A 21,494-nucleotide genomic window follows, 5' to 3' on the forward strand; every position below is an offset into this window, starting at 1 on the left:
GTCCAAAATGATAGTCCTCAAAGATCATTTGAGAGCAGCAACGACCGCATGCGAGATCAGCCTGATCAGCATGGCCGCATATTAACTCACACACTGAATAATGTTCAAGTTTCCTTCGTTCTCAACTGATTTTACTTTGTGAAATACTGAACTGGCCAAACCCTTCATGTCACATCACAGGGCCTAAAGAAATTTGCTTGGTTGTTTACGCAGGCTGCCCTGTATGTTGGAGGTCACGGTGAACGGATCTGCCAATGCCGGGAGGCCAAAGTCATCACCAATGCAATGATACCTGTCCAGGTAGACGGGGAACCATGCAGGCTGCCACCCAGTATCATCAGGGTCAGCGTGCGCAACCAGGCCAACATGGTGCTGAAGCCAAAAAGGAGAGGCTCTATGCCCATCAATACAGAGTGAGTATGGATCTCCTATACGGCAATGTCTTACATTGCCTACTATTTGTATAAGTAGCCAGAGTTTCCAGAATCAACCTTCGATGGACATTTCCCATGAAATATGCAAATTAGACGGGCGCATGCGCGCTACTACCTCTGGTTGGCAAGTGCAGCCGTCAACACTGTCGGCAGTGTAGGCAAGCTGCTAGAAACCATAACCTGGAGCGTTGACGGTCAATCAAAACCATATTACAGCTTTTGCCCGATACTTGAGCACTCTTTCTTGAAACTAAGTGAAGTTTTCAGTGTCCTGAAGTTGGAAATTAACAATTCCTTGTCTTTAAGTTTGGCACTCATGTCAAGCTATGCTAGTACAGAAATGGCGATAGTGAGGCGCGCATGGATATTTGTATTGTTGCATCATAGATTCAAGCAACTTTGCCAACCAGTGGTAGTAATGCACATGCCCCTGCCTTATTTGCATATTTCATGGGAAAGGTCCATTGGTTGTTGACAGGTTATGTCTCAAAATATGTATGTGTTTGCCCCATTAGTTTCAAGCAGGAGCCACATTTTATCATTAGCATTAGTTGCTTTGACAGCTACAACTTTTCACACATGGTGGATTATTCTTTTGCTCTTGTCGTTGCTGTACTCGAGTCCATCAAAAGTCCCTGCAAGTCCCGGCAAGTCCAGCTGTTTAAATGAGCTGTGACAGAAGCATTCCGTTGTCATTGTTCACCCCGTTACTTATGACTGACCTTGTGAAGGGACTTGTGATGGACTCAAATACAACACTGGCTGTTGTACTGACCGTCAGTCAGAATTTGCTAGCCACTAGCCGGCATTAGTTACCATGGTAACAAAAGGAGAACGGTCCACTGTGGTTAGCACAACTTTCAAGCCCAGCAACAATGATTAAAGAACCAGACATGAGCTATGTACATCATACAATATTTATCGAGCGACCTGTTTTTGTCATCGGTTTTGTATCGATAGTTATTCCCAAAAATGTTGCCCTCTGGAGTTCACATTTGGTGGAGCTATCTAGCGGAAAATGTTGTTGAGTTGGCATTCTCGTGTGATGACTAAAAGGTCCCAAGCAATGAATCTGTTATCTCCTCATTAACATCTAGCCTGTTCTTACAAATAAGCATAGTTGGGTTACAGTGAATAATGCATCGGGACTTGATCAAGGGGATGATACTGTGAGCTAAAATGCGTTGTGATTAATTTCTACTGTTGCTGTAAAGATCCAGTTTTTAGTTTGTTATTTTCTTTTTTTAGTACGCCATTGTCCAATGACAGGCTGAGAATCCAAGTCAGTCGGATCAGCATGCACGACTATGAAAGACTCAACTATGACAAGGAGAAACTCAAGAAAGCATGTAAGACGCTTCGCTTATCATTGTCGTATTGGAGGCATTTTTCTGTACGCAGACAGATTTCACTGAAACAAAATTTCGGGGAGGTGTTTGTAACAGGGCCATGACTAGCATAAGTCCTTGAGGCTCTGAATTAACTGAACCCTGTGTGCCAGTTAGAGTTTGTGGCCCTGTTGCTGTGTGCCAGTTAGAGTTTGTGGCCCTGTTGCTGTGTGCCAGTTAGAGTTTGTGGCCCTGTTGCTGTGTGCCAGTCTGAGTTTGTGGCTCTGTTGTTTTCTAGGTCACCAACTCATTTTCACAAGTCCTCAACTCGAGCAAATGTTTTTACCTTCTGCTTAATTGCACATGAACATATGTTGCCATAAAAGGCAACACTCTTTAAGGCATATGTGGATGAACTTTTAAAATACCTTATGATTTGAATCGAACATGCCAAGTAATTCACGTGGCAGAAGTCAAATGAGTACTCAGATGTAATCAGGGCAATCAGATCAGAAAGCCAGATGTAACAACTTTGTGCAAATGAACTTTCCACATTTTGACCAATCTCTGTCGTCAGCTGTACCGCTTGGCATCATCGTCGTTGACAGCGACAGTAACCTGGAGCACATCCGTGCCCACATCGATCGCTTGCTTGAGGTCTACATCCTCCAGGATTCCAATGCCAATGGCTCCGCCTCTAGCCTGTCCCCAACCTGGTGCTTCTTGGACTGTGAGTATGATACGGTCAGAATTTGATTAGCATTTTGCATGTGTCGGGGCATTAATCACTTGCCGCTAGGGTTTCCGGTACCAGACACATGTTCTTTATACACGTGGCCAGGATCTCCGAAATCGGACAAAGGGAACTGGGCCTTGTACCAAAAGACCGTACTCCTAACAAAAGACCAGGCTGCTGGGCATTACCGACATTTTTTCACTCTCAGTAGTGGAGATAATTCAGCCTTGTTTTGAAATAGTATACCACGGTTTGGGGGTTTTTGTGCGAGCAGGTTACCACCGGGGACAAAAGTGCTCCACCACCGCAGGGATGAGCCACACAGTACCGCTGCATGCTAATCTCGCCCCTATTGAAAAGACAATTACGTAACACCACACAATCTGGGGTCTTTTTACAAGGCAGCAGGCCTGGATGAAATACTCCAGCGTCAATAGATGTTGTGTGTCAGATTAGAGTAGAAACCAGACAGTCCTTCGTTGTGGGTGTAAGTGTCCAGTAAATGAAGTTTTTTTAAGAATTTTGAAAACAGAAAAAAATGATAAATATCCCACCCCAGGATCATCAACATTGATAACTGCCACCGGCATGAAGTGGTTAACCCTAACCCCCACTGGTGGGAAAACCGACATAGAAATTCAGTTTAATCAGAAATTAAATAGATAAATTGGAGAGTTCGCGACTCTCTAATAGAAATAATGTACATTTTTTTAAACTTAACTTTAGTGGAAATAACATCGGGGACAGCCCTCGGACAAAGTTATAGATATGGAGAGACAGTCAAACTTAGTGTTAGATATTTCAACATGAAGAACACTTGTGTAGTATTCTGGAAGCTCTGCTTAAGAAACATTAGTCTTTTCTTCAGTCTTAATGTGTACTGGGTTTATATTAATGATTATTATTTAAGAGTAAGATTGAAAATTAGAAAGACATAGAAAATGTTAGTTTTGTGGTGTAACAAAACTAAAGATGTCGTCCTCCAAAATTTGTCAAGTTATTTTAATTGTGGGCTCTGTAAATCTTGCATGCCACACTTGTCTAGCGTTTGCTATGAGCTTGGGTTGTCCACCAAGTCATTCTGTATCACCTGACGGTTTCCTAACATCTTCCTTGACAAAATCAAACCAGCCACCACAGCCGATCGCTTCTTCCGAATCGACCGGTCCCAAGAGCACCTGCATTACATCACCGACATTTCGTCCGACGACTTGTATGTGCTGGACCCCGAGCGGACAAAGCCCTCCAATCTCTCACCAGAGAGCAAGTCGGGTTCCATGCCCGACTTGCTAGTCCAACAGGAGGTGTTGGGGGCAGCCAATCGCACCCCGTCGCCGATTCTCAAGCTGCCCCAGGCTCACAGTGCCTCCCAGCTACTCCAGGCTAGAAGGTAGGACAGCAGTGATGCTAAAAAACATGAAGTCTCAGCAATTTTTACAACCTCTTGCCGAGCATCCTCAGTGGCGAGCCCCATTTCTTAACTTAATGATCCGTTCCCACTCCAAGTTACCAAGAGTTGAATGGTACAGTGGTTTGTCTGACATGTTAAGCCTCTTTGTTCTAGACCAAAGACAAGGTTGCTTCATTGCACAATATGATGTCTTGTTCAGTGTTAATACAGAAGGTCAACGTCCAGTGCAGTGCATTTCTCACAGTCGTTAACAATGGCACAGACACCAGAACATGGCCAGTGGTAAGCCATGTCCAAAAGTTGTGGCTCTGCTGGACATTAGTCCTGTACCCATGGAAGCCATTTGGCTTAAGGCTGCAGCCAGTTGCCATAGACCTGTGCGCTACTTCAGCCACATCCAGTTTATACAAACACAGCCCTTGTGGCTTCAAGTGCTGTGTTTGTATTACGCCATGTACTGCTGTTAGCAGGAGTTCAGATGAGAATGGCAGTTCAAATTTTTTTTTCCAAAAAATTTGTTCATGCCAGATGTCAATTAAATTGAAGACACAAAATTGCTTACCGTCCACAACTGATTTTACTCAAGACATCCATTGAACTTACTAAAGAGCCTAAGCCCTGTGTCTGCCATGACCAAGATTTTAATTTAAACTGCTTTTCTTTGTGTTGAAATTTTACCATATCATCTTTACATTTAGCAGTCTTAACCATCAAGTTTTGTGTTGATTTATGATTAACCCGACGAGTGATTTTCATTCACTTTCCTGTTTGTGGTTTGTTGCTATCACCTTTCTAACCATTGCCATAGCGATAGTACGGATCAGGACGAGATCCCCAACTTACATGAGGGCGCCATTGGCATCCTATCCGAGAATACTAATTATGAAAACGAGTACCAACCAGCCACTAGCAGCAGGTACTCTTGATGTTGTGAGGCATGTTCATGAATATGCAAAGTGCAGTTGCAACATGTTCATGAATATGCAAATTCTGCTTTGGCAGTCAGCTGTGTTAAATCTGTGATTAGTGCATGTCAACAATTTGCAAAATGGCCGTACAGTTTCTGTAATTGGTATTTGTCGCTCTGTCCTTTTGACTGAAATGCAGTGTTTTGGTTGGTACCTTCTTGTGATATTCTCTTAAGTATGCCTGCTTCTGTTATCTTCTTTTTCTAGACCTTCGGTGTTTGGAAAAAGCACAGTTTAAATATATGTGCTGGTTATTACCAGTGGTTCCCCCTCTCTTTCTGGTTTTCTGTCTTTGCTGTTAATGTTAAGCGTGGTGTTTGTGGTACAATTCCTGCAAGATGTGCGCATACCTAATCTTAAATATCTGACTTCAGCAATAGAAATTGAAAGGTTGATGCCAAGCATTGTTAAATTTTGATTTTGGTACTGACCTTTGTTTGAAGGAGGATGGGCCTATCCTTACTGCATGTAGTAGACTCATTTGGTTGGATTTTGTCACATTTTGTCTTGTCAATATTCATCTGTGTTGTATGGAAAGCGGGTGATATTGTGCAGTCTGCTAAAGGTTCCGATGTGCCTCTGTCTTTGTTGTCGATGCTGGTCTCAAACACTTATGATTCTCTTACTTTTGAAATTGATCAAGTATAAAATATGGTACCTCTTCATTGAGAGATGCTGATTTTGGTATTTTTACCAGATCTTTGGGGTTAGTTAGTAAAAAAAACACAACGGACTTGGTGAGCCTTGTAAAGAAACTCAGTCATTTGCAAAAGGGATACTATCTCACAAGGATGCCAACCTTGTTCCCAAACTAACCTCTCCATGGTAACCGCTGTATGTTATACGTCATATTGTGAATTGCCCTGGTTAACTTCTTTTATATGTTTAAGAATGGTGTTGGATGTACATGCAGTCATATCCTTTGGCTTTAGTAGATGCTGATCACCCAATTGTTTTTCCACAGATTTATAATGAGAATATTGTTCTGACTGTTTTTCCCTCCAGCTGTGAGGCGATTGTTTCCAACAACTCTCCCCAGCCACCCAGGAGGGACACCCTGTGTGTCTCTGACACAGCACACCTCAATCCTCTGGATAAGAGTAAGTTTGGATTCCAATCTACTGCCGCCGCTTCCCCAATTTTCTTCTCCCTATTTGCTTTGTCAGAGATGAGGTTTAACTCGTCTGAACCCAATAGAACCGGACAAAAGGAATTGGACACCGGCAATTTCCAACAAGTTCCCTCAGCTGGTCTCGTTTTCTGTGCTCAGTTCAACAACAAAGCCTCTCCACTGTTACATGCAGTCTGCTTGTGAATGATATTGCCAGGACTGATATTTTTCAGCCAGGTGTGGCTGATATGACTTACCATTCAGCCACATTTTGCATAGTGCTGAAAAAGATTGTTAGAGGGAATCTCTCAATTCAGTGGTATGCGAATTTAGATTTCCTTGCAGGCTCTTGAAAAGCATTGGGTTTACATTGCTAAAACTTTGAAGGGTTAGACATAGAGGACTTCTTTCTTTTTTTTTCAACTGACAGCACTCATGGATGTCTCGAAGCGTGGGGACGTGGCCAAGTTTGCTGAACTTCACAGGAAAGGCGCCTACCTGATGACAGTTGACCAGCACGGCATGAACGCCCTCCATCACGCTGCTAGATTTGGCCACAAGGACATCGTCCAGTATCTCATCGAGAACGGTGAGTGACGGCATTCTGGACTGTGAACAGACACTTTCAGAATGAGCTTTCATTCGTGAGGTTTCCTTTCGCGTGACTAGCAAATACCTTTGGCCAAATTGAACGAGGAAAAGTTGAGGTTAGGCTGGTCACGTGACCCAATTGGATTGAGCGACTGAGGGACGGGCAGTGCCATTAGGACTCTGCGGCCTTCTCATTGGTTGCTGCTGTACATGTGCTGTGACACGTCCTCCTCCCTGGTCTCAGGATTGGCCAAACTCACCGCCAGGGCAGATTCAGTTTACACCTCTGCATGCTCTTGTGTAACTTGACCTCAAGTGGAAACTAGCGATCAGCAGTCATGATCAGCAATCATGATTAAGTTCCCTGTATACTTTAGGGCACGTGTCTAACAATTATCATGCTCACAAGATTGTATCCGTAAACTCGGATCTTTTCACTCTGAATGTGCCTCTCCACAACCTGGTGTGAACGACTAATATTCTTTATACTAAGCCAACCGTCGTGGTTCATTTTAAGGCAATGTATGCACATCTCACGCAGATACTACTAAAAATTTACTGCATTCTCTAGCAAGCTTTGTAAGTTGTCTAAGATTGTCCTAGCTCGAAATAGCTGTTTTTTTGTCATAAAAAAGGTTGCATGGAAAGTCCAGGTAATTTGTTATTACAGAAAATACCATCTAGCCATTCGAATCAATCCTTGAAGTGCCTAATTTGACAGGATGTTGAAATCATGTTCTGCCTACTTCTTCCTCCAGCTCATCCTCCAAAAGTCGGCTTTTTGCCTTTTTTCATAGCTTGGTTGATTTACGAAATGTTGACCCCACTTTGTTTTTGTCCACAGCCCCAGCAAGCATCCTGGACGCCGTTGACTATGAAAAGAACCAGACGGCCCTGCACAAGGCGGCATGGTACATGCGGCGCACCATCTGCGCAATGCTGGTGGAGGCTGGGGCCTCGCTGACCAAGACCGACTACCAGGGAAACACACCACGGCTCCAGGCATTGAAAGCGGAGGACCTGGAACTCGCCGCTTACCTAGAAAGTAAGACCAAAGAGGGCTCCACCTCCTCCTCAGACGTTTAAGGCCAAGCAACAGAGTATTCGCGTTTCGCGTACCCAGGCAGGTGGAATCTAAGTGTCCCGTGTTCTTTTTTTTTTCTGCATTCTCAGTTTAGTTTGGGTTTGGTGGTTGGTTTTTTTTGGTCATTTTTTTTTCCTTCTGATTTGAAATTATTGTAATTTTGGTGTACCTCATTGGCATGCCTTTTTCCTATTCATGTGACCTGTCAAAGGTCAATCCCACCATATGACCTGTGTTCCCATCAGCTGCATAAAAAGGTGAAAGGTCAATCCTCATGCATGTGCCGTTTATTCTGTAACTTTTGTGCATAGAGATTTTTGCCAACTCACTGGATGAGATTCTGCGAATCCAAAGAGAAAGATACAGTTACAGTTAACCACTAAAATGTTTGCTACTGTCCAAAGAATCCATCTAAAAGGAATGGAGAAAAATCATGGAATGAATAACTCTGTAACACTTGTGCTTGTGCACATTTTTTGGGAATTGCATTCTAACAAACTTTTTTTACCCGTTTCATAATTTCCTCTCTACTCACTGAATTGAAGTCTCCTCTGATTGTCGAAAAGGGAAGACAATTTTGGATATTTCACATTTGCCTTGCCTGCAGTTTGTGGTTTGATGCAAGAGGAGAGACTCTTCGTGGAATTCATCCGCACGGCTCATTTCATGTGCATGATGTTGGTCATGGTGTTGGCTGTTTCAAAGAAAAAGGGTCTGAGTTTGTCTGTGTGGATTTTATCCCTCCTCGACCATCCCAACCACCAATTCCCTGACAAACACCCCCACAAACACCCTGCCACCTGCACTGACAACATTCCTCCACTGCCGTGATTAACCCTTGGCAGTCTTCAATCCTCCAATTGTCAGGACTTTTAGGGTTAAAAGGAGAGGAGGTATTCCCCGTTTGCAAACTTCTGGACAGATTTCTAGTTCATTTTAGTTTGTCTTGATGTGGTCATTTTAAGAAAGATGAGCAAATTGATGGCAAGTGAAGTTGCGGACTTTTTTTACACACAATAAATACGGCATTCCCTACCCCTTGATATTTCCCGCCGGCGCACGATCGCGCCGGGTCGCTATCATCAAAAACTTGCTACAATTAATCCATGGACAATTAATGTGTGCCACTCCTCATGTATAAAATCAGATGACAGACATGTATATGTACAGTGAAGTCACAGAGCAGGTCTTGCATTTAACAGTCGTTGATCACAATATGATAATGTTTGACATCGACTCGCCATTTTATTTGGCATTAGTGCAACAAAATTCAGAAAGTTAACATTAAATCTGAGCCTTAAAATGTATGTTTGTCACTGAAAACCTTACCCTTCATCAAACACTTCCGAGGGCCCATTCAGCTGTGGTAAACCAAGCTTACTAGGTTCCATTTAATTCAAGAAATATGTAATTAGTCCTCCGTTTTCCTGCCACTGTTTCATCATACTAGCCTTGTCTCTAGACGTCTGTGTGGATTCACAGACTGAATTCCCCACATGTACAATAATCATATGTGTGAGTACGAACTTGTCTGTGCCTTGATTTCACTACTGCTAGTACGGTGCAGGTGCGAACGGCTAATGTGAGTGCCGCACCACACCGCTGCGCTGTGCCTGCTGCCACTGCGTGCATGGGACTCACGCGCCATAGCGCTTGCAAGTATCAGTTCCGGCAGGGACGACCCAATCATGCGGTGGAGGGGTGCAATTTAGTATGCCTCCAGCATAATTCGTTCATTAAAAGCAAGCATTTTAAAAGGGTTTGGAAGGCATTTATTTGTAGTACTTTGCAGAGAGTTTTCTTTACTTGTGAAGCCATTCTTAGTTGGAAATTTTGCAAGTTCTGTTTCAAGCAGTGGATTACGTTTCAAAGTGTTGATTCCGTGAATTCCGTCCGTTTTCCACAATTGCGGAAAATCATTTGCTCTAGTCGTGATTTGACATTAGGGTTTTGTTAGATCAGGGAGTGTTGACACAATATGGCAGAATGCAGTTTTGTAATAAACAACATTTTCCAGAAAGAGCCAGAAAGTCTTCATTGTAACTGTACAAACCTCTGGGGAGGTAGTTTATCATTTCCAACGCTTCTCTGGACGACACTGGTTGGACGATTTGCTAAATAGTTGTAATGGCATGCTTCTAGCTTTAGAACTAAGCTGAGAAATGTGAAAGAATCAGAGCAGCCCCCTCCGCACCCCAGGGTGGATCTAGACCAAATGTTGAGGGAGCCAACATTGGTTCGGGGGCCTAGAATTATTGGGAATTCCTTCATGTAACCTTTTATGGCCTTTCTGAGGGGCGAAGCTTAATTTGGGAGTTTTTTTACATAACTTTGAAGTAAGGGTAGCGAAATAGTCCCCCACAACCTTTTTCTTATTATTTGTCAACATACAAAACAATTTTTTGCTCCTTTTTGGGGGCCAAGGCCCCCTTTGGGGTACTACCTAAATTTGTCAATGTCTCCACCCCCCAAAATAGTCAAGAAAATGCATGACGGTGAAGGGGTTCGTTTTTATACCTCACCATTTTTGGATCATCAGTTTCAACTTTGCATCAATTTCTTAACCCGAAACTGTCTTTGTCAAAACCAGTCTCCAACTTCACAATTTCATCTTCGGTCATATTATAAGGTGTTATTTATTTCGTTGAAATTATTTTTGCTTTTGTCTGTGCGAACTAGGCCGGGAACGCTATCAACTCATGTTGTCAGAGGATCACGAGACGGCAGTATAGCAAAGGGAGACAAGCTGTATGCATTGTCCGGGCCACCGCTGGTTCTAAATGCACATCTGGTAAATTGTCCTCTATGGAGCTATCTTTAGGCCCCACCCAGAGTAAGTCATCACATTAATGACAGGAAAACAACTTGATGAGCCTGCCCTTTGCATCGATGGTACCTGGTGTTTCCGTTTGTAAAAGTTAACCCCCCCCCAAAAAAAAAAAAAGTTTGCATACCAGGGTCACTGTTGAGGTTTGAATCTGTGACCCTTAAGATTGTATTTACTTTGGAGGCGCGGAGAGATTGCGGCAAAGACAGTCAACTGTTTTGTGATGATTTGGATCAAGATTTCCAGAATGGTTAGGGATCAGATTTCAGTGGTTGGACAGCAGTAACTTCTGGAGTTGAACCATAATTTGTGCCACTTGGACAGAGCAGAAATACAGAAACGAGGGGTGTCTCAAGATCAGGGTGTGCTACTCACGGAGCAAGTTCTTGCACTCCAGTGAGAGGCTTTTTATCGACAAGTCACCACAATCTTCTGGTATTACACAAGTTTACATCTCCCGGCCAGGTCTCAGTGCACAACTGCCTCAATTCTCTCTTCATCTCAAGTCAGGAATGTCTCGTTTGTGCAATGGGAGGAGCTGCTTGAAGTCATACTTGTGAATACCTGGGAAGGTTCCACTGGCCTACTCTGCAGTCGGAATGGATGGCAGCGTGGGTTGGCATGTAGGGTAGATGAATTGCAGCATTGACAAAACGCTTATAGCAGATGGTGATAAATTCATTGTAGATCATTGAGAACTCTGTCAAGCGATTGTGCTTGGGAAACAGAAAGGGGTCAGCAAGTAAGTTCATGGACGGGAAGCTTGCCTCAGTCATTCAAATTATATCAATTTGGGTTTTGCTGCACATATGGTCTGGTTTGTAAAAGATGTACATGTACAGGCCCAATTGCATGTCACTGAAGAATGGTCCAAAGTTGGGATCTGTGACCTGGCCAGCCTGTGACCCCTAAGTCTGGCTGCAGATTTGCGGGAACGTTTGCTTTCCTGTGTCCCTGTAGTTTGAGTGAGGTGTATACAAGATGATCACAGAATGCATCGGTGGATGTTGATGTTACTTGGCTGAGAAAGAGCAGGACCTGTGCTCAGATATTGGAGTCGCACTTTAAGGCATATCTGATGGTAACTATTCATAGATTTTAAGGTAGTTGTTTTTTAACATCTCAGATTTCAAACGTGGCTTTTTGCCTGCTGTAGGTCTCGGCAGACTGAATTTGTGTGTATTTTTCACACCACATAGTATTTCCAAATCAGTGCTACCCTTGTTGCCCAATTTGTGTTGCATTGTCTCACTACCTGTCTCTTTCATGGTGTTCACTATGTGATAACAACGGTTTGCTTGTCAGGTACCAGACTGATGAGAACTGTGTTAAACAAGACTTATAGTCAAGGCCCTTTCAATTTGAAACACTTCACATTGATTAATAATGAAATACTAAAGTTTTATGAAAGAATTATTTTTGCAAATGTTTTGAATTTAGAATACGGTGCTGAAATGGTGGTATATATTTACTTTCATTTTTTAGGGCTCCCGTTATTTTCTGTATGAAGCTTATGTGAGCATTGGTCCTTCTTTGAGTAAATAATTATTTTATTTGATTTAACGACAGTGTTCTGTTATGACAAAAATCTAGTATGTCACCTTGCAGAAAGTTTGGGGGAAATGCACTTAATTGGGGGCCTCTTTATGGGTTATTCTGTGTCAAGTCAACACGATTCTGGACCTGACCGTCACTGATTGAAATGAATTTCGGTGTGCTGATTGGTTTACTTGAGAAACCCCCAGAACCGAAATTTTTATGTCAGTCAGTCAGTTAGTCTTTGAGATGCAATTAATGAACTTTTGACTAATTAGCTTGACCTGCTTTGTTTGGACAGCCATATCTCTGGAAGTGAAGCACCCACAGAGATAAAATTTACATCGTAAGGTCTTGAAATGGCCTTCATTCATAAAATCAAAATCATTCCATGTACCGCCAAAAAATTATGCAAATATATGTCCTTTTACCTTGATTTGTGAAAATGCTATTTTTAAAAATGCTTAATTTTTTAATTGTTAGCTTAAGATGTAACCAACATTTCTGGAAAGATTTAGGATAGGCACTCTTACAGCTTTTAGTTATGTTTATTTGAACCTTGGCAAGCACTGAAATATGTATGAATTGTATGTATGCTGTACATGTGCAGTATGATGCAGAGCACTGTATATGTGGACATGTACCATACATGTACGTGTAGGCCTACATAAAAACCGTGTCACCCTGGTCATGCAAAGAACAATTCATAATTTGACTCATGAGATAATCCCTCTTACCCCCCTCAATTAGCAAAACTTAGCCGGTGGCCACAGCATTTGACCATAAGAGAGCCAGCTTATTTTGGTCGGGGGGGGGTCTGCACACACTCCCGCAGAACTCACTTATCCCATGCCCAATCTTATTTTTTTTTAACCCTGAAGGCATGTAGAAATGCTCATTTTCAGTACCCTGTGAAGCTTCAACTCAAACTGACAAATGGCTTTGTTTTAATGGCCATTTGAAGTCCAAGGCCTCATTTGTGTCATCCTAAGTGCATTGAGCGCATCTGTGGGAAAGTAAACGTCTCCGGCCAACATAAACAGTCACTGCGCGAGAATGGTACTTTTCCTTTTGATTTTCAAAAATTGGTGTAAAAATGACCAACAGAAGTTACTAAAAAAAATTACTCAAGGCTCAGTGCATGAGAAAAGCACTGGGATGATATGAGAGAAAAATGTCAGTGGGGTAGTACAGGGGTGAGATTTCTCAGCATTTTAGCTGATTTCAGCTTTTTTTGTTTGGGATTTCACCTTGTTGTCCTCACTGGCTGTGAACAAAAGTATAGGAGATTTTCGCAGTTCAGACTTCTTTATGACTTTTTCAGCTGTTTTCAGCTATTTTTATCATTGGTCAATCTCACCCCTGGTAGGAGGATTCTGACTCCCCCCTGCCTCTTTTAGGGTTTAGTTTGCCACAACCATAAACACCATAAACATTGACCAGTGTCTCAAAGCCTCCAATTGAGCCGGGTGAGAGGGATTTCCTCATAAGTCATGTCATGAATTATACTTTGCAGTGCCAGGGTAACAGTTTTCAACTACACACCGTGTACTATACTAATTATTACCCTGTACACTGTGTATGTATGGTACATGTATATTTTACACACGTATATTTACAGTTCATATACATTGTACATTTTCTTTTTTCAGTTTTTGCCTAGGTTCAAATGAACTTAACTCACAAACCGTAAGAAAAAGCCCATTCCAAAATTTTCTGGAAATGTTGGTTACGTCTTAAGCTAACAATTGAAAAAAATTATGCATTTTGAAAGCTATACATTTTTGTAAATCAAGGTCAAAGGTTATATATTTGCATATATATTTGCATTTGCAGTGGTAGGTGGAATAATTTTGATTTTGTTTTTAAAATGAAGACCATTTTAAGAGGTTTAAAACAATGAAAATTTTATCTCTGTCGGTGCTTTCCTTCAGGAGATGTGGCTGTCCAAACAAAACAGGTCAAGCTAATTAGTCAAAAGTTTGTTATCCCGTATCTCAAAACCTAATTGTTCGTTTGATGTAAACTTTCAGTTTTGGGGGGTTTCTCAAGGTATCCAGTCAGCACACCAAGTTTTGTTTCAACCTGTGACGGTTAGGTCCAAAAGTGTGTTGATTTGACACAGAATGACCCATATCCATTTTAGTAGTCGTTATTTACGTTTTGGAGTTTCCACTATGAAGACACCTTTACAGTTTGAAATGTGAAAAAACTCTGAAATTTGCTTCACAAATACGAGGTCAAGTTGGATGTACTTTTCATGACAGGAGCTCTGAAAAAAGGGCACTGCTTTGTAAACCGGTTTTATTTAAATTTGTTTTTTTAACTGTATGGCATGTTTTAGTCATCTCTTGAGATTAAAATTAATTTTTAAAATCTTAAGCCTAGAAACTTACCCCGGGAACTGGAAGATTCTGTGATTCATTTGTCATTTTCGTTAGAATGAGACTGAAAATGAAGAAAAGGTCACCGATACATCTCACATTATGATTACGAGATGTGAAGTAAATCCGACTTTTAAACCTTCTCTAAATGTGCCATGCAATATGAAAGTAATATTTGAGGTGCTCAACACAGTCAAAAAAGGTTGTTGATACATGTAAATGTTATTTTTCTTACAGCATGATGTCATGTGCGTCTTTGTTCTTTGCTAGCCTAATGGCGCAATATATTTGGTAACCTGCTGTTTGTAAAAGGCTGTCAGATAGATCTATTTTGTTTCTTTTGTTTCTTGTGTAAAGTCTGTATGCATCTGACCCACGCACTGGCTGCAGGGGAGTCTATATTTAGAAAAAAAAGTATATAAATATACATATATTTTCAAGATAAATATTTTTCCTGTAAAGATCTCGCAAACAGCTACTAGCACAATTCAGTTTTAAAGGAAACTTCATTGTAAGTATTGTGAAGTTTTTATCATAGGTCACCTAAATTATTGCTCGTATTTAATCATTTGTTTAATTGCACGATGTGTACAGCGTCAGATCGCAGTAGTCGCCTGTTATCGGAGATCAGTTATCTCTGTACTGGAGTTGGGACAGGAAATGGGAGAGACTGTGCGTCTTACTGAGTTGATTCAGCAATGATTGGTTTAATATTCCAGCTTCTATAAAGTCGATATAAAATATCCTGTACGATTAACATCCAAAATTTTAGAAAGTATTAGATTGTGCTGTGAAAAAATACAATAGGAATGCTGCTTACAGAGCTTGCGCCGATGAAAGGGGTTGTGCTTTTAAAATGCTGAATGTTGTAAGCAAAAATTAATACATTGCGCCATTTACAAAGCAGATTTTGATGGACCGTCATGTTTGTGTAAATTTCACAGTTTTTTGTATGCTCAGGTTATGTTTAGAGCTGTTGTTTAAACCAATTGGCTTGTTATTTATCATATCTTTTAACCTTTTTTTTTGCTTCACTGTGGTTACGTTCGACTTCCCTTCAAAAGGAGAGTGGTATGTCCCAAATAATTTTCAAGATAGTGTTTGATTTGGGGCGTTCTATTTCTCTTTCTGGGGGTTGTTGTAAAGTAACCTTTATAGAAAACACTCCACTGGGCAGCTAAACAACAAATGAGTGGCTTGTCGCCCTTGGTAGCGCACGCCAAAGGCAAAAGTCATCTTTTTATGTAGTGACTGAGTTAAATTTTACGACTGATGAACTCAACCGACTACTTATTGACAAATGAGGACATGTACACTTACAATCCCCTTACGTCAAGTGCTGTAGCCAACTGCTCTGGACTGCCAGCCATGCATAGCCTGTATACGGTGACACTGCCCGACTTAGCTGTTAATGGTAGGCTACAGCGCTCGCGCTCTGTTCATTTAGTTCATACGTAGAGACGGAACAATGCCCCCACAGCAGATGGTTTCCTCGTTTACATAAATGACTTGATATAATGTTTCATATTAGTGTCTTTCTGTCCAAACAGCCCTTCAGATATCTTTTTTATCGCGATCAAATCCTCGTAAGTCAACACAAGTCCATTCAAAGTCACCAAGTCTGGACTCAAATCTCAAGCTGCACAAATACTTTATGGGAGAAACTGTTCCTTTGTCTCTGTCCATGCGCAGTTTGCATTCTTGTGATTTGAGTTGTTATTGATTTACAATATCACTTGTCTGGATCCCATTGCTACGTGTATAAAATCCAATACATATAAAGGTTGTGTTATTTCAAACACTTGTTTGGCCGATTCAAATGCAATCTCTCGGTTGTCAAATGTATGGATGCTTCTCTCTGAATTTTTTTCTGTAGATTTGCTTGAAAGAAAATTGTTGCGGTATTAAACGCGCATCCAGATTAAGCAGTCATTCAAATATTGCGGTCCTTAAGAAGTAGGTTTGTGGCTTGCAAGCAGTTTGGAACCGTCCCAACCAAAATGTGAAAAAAGTACAGTGTTCATTTAAGATGGCAGTGACAAGGAGTTGACTTCAACGAAATCTGACAACTTTCAAATTGGTACACCCTTGAAAGAAAGACTCTTCTTGAAATACAGAAGCGACGTTGTGTACATTCAGATTTTTATATATTTTGTAAAAAAAAAAAGAGTAAAGAGAAACTGTCAAGACCGACCATTCACCGAATGAGCGACGTTGTTGTTGCGGTGACTTTCTGTGCCTTTGAAAGGTCAAAGGTCGAAGTAATACCATTCGGTATTTGCTCATCAGCGTTGTATTGTACATTTGCTAAATGACTAGTGCTCGATGTTTAGCAACATCGGTATCTGTTGTTCAAGTATTGCTTATAAACCGTAGAAAACGTCTTTCTGGTGAACTTATTGTATAAAAGTACATCATTTTATTATATTCTGAAATTCCTGTTTTCAGTCTCAACGCGCGTGGGGCTTTTTTGAGCGACCACATATAGCTGTATCGATGTATATTTTGAGAAAAAAAAATTATAATGTTATTAAGTCTTATGGAACGTACTTTGGAATGAAAAGGGCAGACACTGTAGGAATGACCCACCACAATCATGTACATGAAGAGGCAGATGTACACACACCTTGAGTCGTTGCTGAAAAAATGCCTTGTTGATTTTTCAGAGGTAAATGATCCACCCTGCCCAGGCCGTTTGTAACCTTGGTATACTTTTACTTGCAGTAGTTTCACTAAGGTAGGAGGAGCGGGCACTCTTCTCTTTTTAACCCTTTTAACCTCGCGTAACTGGGATTTCTTTTCTTTCTTTTAACGTGCTAAAAGTTGTGTATATCCCCTCCATGAAATGTCGACATGGAAGATTATAATCGCAATCACACGTTGGAGACTTTGCCAAGAGTTTCCAGTTGAAAACGACTCTCGTATAAATGCTCTAGCAATTGGGCACTTCACGGGTTGTTCTGTATCTTTATTTCCCGTTTTTGATTCCTGTTGATCGTGATGCGCCCACTCCCCCCCCCCGGCGATTGCGCAAGCCCAAGACCAACTTGGTTAGGGTTGAGCTTTGCAGAAATCAAATTCTTGACTGTCCTGTTTCTTCCTTGTACATACACGTAAACTCAGTGTTTGGCTCTTCTGTCTTACACTGTGGCAATACGAAAATACTTACCCAAACAGTACGAGCATGCTGATCTCTAGGTCAGCATGCCTATAGAAACAGTGGAACTTGCTCTTTTTGGCGCCATTGTATGGTCTTGAATCGTGTGCAAATACGAACACTTAAGTATTATGATGCGGCATTTTAGTCACATTGGTGTATATATATTTTTGGAAGTGTGTAATCTGAAAGGTATATGCCTGAAGCAGGAGCCATTCATCACTTGCGGTTTAAGTTATCCCATTTGGGTGTCGGCGTTATCGAATATTACATGCATTCGGTGGTGTATGACAAATATTGTGTATGTATAAAAATGTTTAGAAAAAAACTATATTCGTGTACAAAATTAGGCAAGCAAAGACTACGTAACTTTTATCTTAATATATTACGGTAATCCACGTTGATCGCGGAGCCTTATGTAATTGTTATTAAAATAAGTTATGAATTTTGTGTGACATTAACAACTGTAATACCAATAATTCTATTAAAAGGGATTTCAACATTTAACGATTTTGACGTAGTTGGTTACGGACGATTGTGAATTAAAACGTATGTAGTTATATAATTGTGACGTTACATTTTTATGCAAATTTTAAAATGTTCGACTGATTTGATTGGTTGGTGAATGAATGACGTCGTTTGCGGATGTACCATGCAAGAAAATCCTTGTAACTAATGCTTGAAGTAAAAAGAGCTACTGGAAATGAGGTTAGTTGGAACGAAGCGTCGCAACAACGTTGTAAAGTGATTTGGAAACTGTGTTGAATGAAAAAGCTCGGTGTCATTGAATAAGTGGGAGAGGCTTGTCGCTGAAAATATTGAAGTCACCATTAGTGTACATTTGTAAGCATTGTGTACAGTTGATGCATGGGCTCTTGGGGAAAGCAAAGAGGAGCTGCTCGAGTGTAGGGGTCTCCTGAGAGGTTTCAATGCCTTGGAAAAGTTCAGTAAAGTTTGCGTGCACTTGTCACAAATTCATTATTTCAACTAAAACATTTCTGGATGAAGAATCGAAATGCCAATCCCCAAAACAAAAACTGACCATGAGAAGGGAACCCGACAGTTTTCCTCACTAGAACCACGCCTGCTGTTAAATTCCACTCTGGATTTTGTCGGCACTTTTTGCCGAGGACACGTAATGGTTGCAGCAGAATTCACAAGCTCTTGATTGAAGTAGGAAATTGCTCTGAATGGCATATTCTCAACTCCGCCCCATTTTTCTGATATTGTTGAGCCTGTAGATTAAATATCGTGTATGTCAAGGAAAAAGTTAAATGAAGGTTTTACTGAAAAGCGCTCGGATTTTTCTTGTAAATGGTTGTTAGTAAGGGGACAGACGAAAACCTTGAAATTCAATTTTAGGGACCCGTGACTTATGATGACGTTGATTTAAAGAAAGTGTATACACAAGACTTCAACAGAAGAAAGAAAGTATTTTATTGCCTTTTCGCTGAAACTATAGTAATAAAAGACATGTCCATGTTACTGAGAATTTCTGCGATTTTTGTTGTATTTTTTGGGTCCAGTGATCCGTAATTATTTTACGACAGGCCCTAGTTCACAGGCACTGCGAAATGATGTACAGAAGGAAAGATATTTTCGAGGGAGGTTGCCGTTACCGAGACGTTGGGCGAATCTGGCCTACCGCGCACGTACGTACGGTATCTGCACCCGTTCACGATGGTCTGGGCTCGCGCGCTTTGTACATGTATACGTGCTTGCTTTTGCATACGAATATGGTGTGTTTCAAGTTAGAGGCACCCAGAGACCAGTCCGACAGGCCACGCATGACACGTTCACGCACACGTACGTGTACGCATGGGTGTGTGTACGTGAATGCACTGCGGTACTTGCATGTACATGTGCCGTGCACTGTACCATCTACGATGTGTCTGATTCGACCTAGTACACGGTGGTGCGTTTGCCGTGGGTCCTGCGCGTGAAGCTACGGGGGAGGCAAAAGTGAGGAAATTTGAGCAGTGCCTGGGAGAGGAACTCTGGTATCAGGAGCTGATCTCCCAAAGACACCCATCCATCACAGTTCCTCTGCGAATCAGAGGTACTTTATCGGCTTCCCCCTTATAAAGAACACGATGCATGTTTGTCTGCAAAGCATATTTTGTTTAGTTAGTATCTCCTCATCACCCTGAAATGTAGAGCACCAAAGGCTTAAAAGAGCGGGGTAAAATTGTAATTAAATTAGCAGCAGGGACTTGGACGACTGGCTGGCTCTAATTATGCCTTAAATACAGACCATCCTGTGTTTTTGAGAGAGAAGCCTTTCTCCAGACGGCACGTCCTTTGTGCATGTGTGTATTTTGTCTTGTTTCACAGATCAGGATGAGGAAAGAGCTCGATTTTATGCTCGGTGGATCTTCGGAAAATCAGCGCATTAGATTGATGTAAGGTTTTTGGCAGAAGGCACCCTGGGATGTTGATAAGCTTCCCAGAATCACAAAGATTCCTTTTAGGTGTATTTTTGATGTATTTGTAGGGAAATAGGACATCGGGTCACCGTGCAATCCCATTTATTTAAGTATTCGTGCGTGGTAATCAACCAAACCTTTTGACAGTTTGTTCCTGTGTGTGTTAAGCGATTTGACCACCCCAAGGGAAGGTATATGGTGAGAATGATATCTTTTTACGTGAAGGATGGTCCGTTAATACCCTTAAACACAGTCCTTGTTCACTGAGAAAGGAACCCAAGATTGGTCTTACTACCGTCGACGGTTTTTTGAATACCAGGAGTGCCATGATCTGACCAAAGATCGTATAGCGCCGAAGGCGCAAGATGGATAACTCTGCCCAAAAGGTGTAATTACCATGGGTGCCATTTGAGCAAGCGATACGCCTGCGCAGTTTACGGTAATGCTTGGGCGCAGGCTCACCAGGTGCACGTGCCTGCCGCGGCGCCTGCGCCTGTGCATTAATGTGCATTGCGCAGGCGTATCGCTTGCTCAAATGGCGCCTGTGCGATTACAATGTTTTACGTGTATTTACGGTGAAGTTCGCCATCTTGCGCGGCTTCGCGGCGCTATGCGATCTTTGGATCTGACTCATTACTCGATCCGAATCCTGAACTGTTACAGCTGCACATTAACTATATTATTGCAGTTATCGAAGCAGACCACAGCCACTTCCCGCGAGTATGGGCTGGGCATCAATATCAGCCTAACCCATGACCTAGCGTATCCAGGTCATAGGTCTGGGGACTGGCAGGAGTTCCACCTGTAAAAGAATTTTCACCGCCCCCACACCTTTAAAAGGTGGTAGTAGCGCTTCTAGAATGTTGGTCTTTCCATTTCTGAAAAAAGATAATTCCAATTCAATTCACATTTTTTTCCATACTTGTACAAGGGATTAGGCAGAACAGGGCACAAAAAGTAACAAATTCCATGACAATAATTTAAAACAGAATAATGTGTATAGATTAGTAAAAACATGAATCAACGAAGCCAATAGCAGAAGCATCGTTGAAATACACTGTTTAAACAAATACATGTAATATGTCTCCGGGCAGGACACCAGTCTCCGGGCAAACTCCCCGCCGCTGTCTGTCTATTGGCTACTGACCTAACCTCATAAGTGCACCGGTGTTGTGTAGTCAAGGTCGACTTGAATCATGATGTGATTGAATGACTTGGCAAGTGAGAAATTAAACCATTCCTGTACTCTTTCAGCGCTGTAATTTAATAATAAAAGACACGTGCTTCGCTAAACGATATCCGGTCAGCTTAATCTTTTTTCTTCTGCAGCCTCGTTGTCAACCTATCGCCCATGCGTCGAAAATAATACATATTAATGATCAGCCTCCATATTGCAGCCTCAGGTATTGCCAGAACCACTGATTTCATACTCAGACAGATACGACGACGCGTATACAGTACTGTTTATTATTAATTTTGTTGGCACACGTGCATGGGCCCC

The 21,494-nt window shown here is 41.6% G+C and overlaps 1 protein-coding gene across 8 annotated transcripts in view; it reads left to right on the forward strand.

Moving 5' to 3' along the window:
• Window positions 1-19,059, forward strand: part of LOC110991070 (diacylglycerol kinase zeta-like) — a 106,737-nt gene extending 87,678 nt beyond the window's left edge. For all 8 annotated transcript variants that reach the window (XM_022256202.2, XM_022256200.2, XM_022256201.2 and 5 more), the window contains 9 exons: window positions 214-413; window positions 1,683-1,783; window positions 2,340-2,492; window positions 3,630-3,888; window positions 4,718-4,825; window positions 5,883-5,977; window positions 6,419-6,577; window positions 7,424-7,624; window positions 10,343-19,059. In XM_022256202.2, the coding sequence (XP_022111894.1) occupies window positions 214-413; window positions 1,683-1,783; window positions 2,340-2,492; window positions 3,630-3,888; window positions 4,718-4,825; window positions 5,883-5,977; window positions 6,419-6,577; window positions 7,424-7,624; window positions 10,343-10,395 (1,329 nt within the window). In that variant the 3' untranslated portion in view covers window positions 10,396-19,059. The remainder of the gene's footprint in view (window positions 1-213; window positions 414-1,682; window positions 1,784-2,339; window positions 2,493-3,629; window positions 3,889-4,717; window positions 4,826-5,882; window positions 5,978-6,418; window positions 6,578-7,423; window positions 7,625-10,342) is intronic.
• Window positions 19,060-21,494: the final 2,435 nt, after the last annotated feature.

This window comes from Acanthaster planci, linkage group LG03 (genome assembly GCF_054643075.1).
Source record: "Acanthaster planci isolate LZ-2023a linkage group LG03, COTS_SCS, whole genome shotgun sequence".
Taxonomy (NCBI): domain Eukaryota; kingdom Metazoa; phylum Echinodermata; class Asteroidea; order Valvatida; family Acanthasteridae; genus Acanthaster; species Acanthaster planci.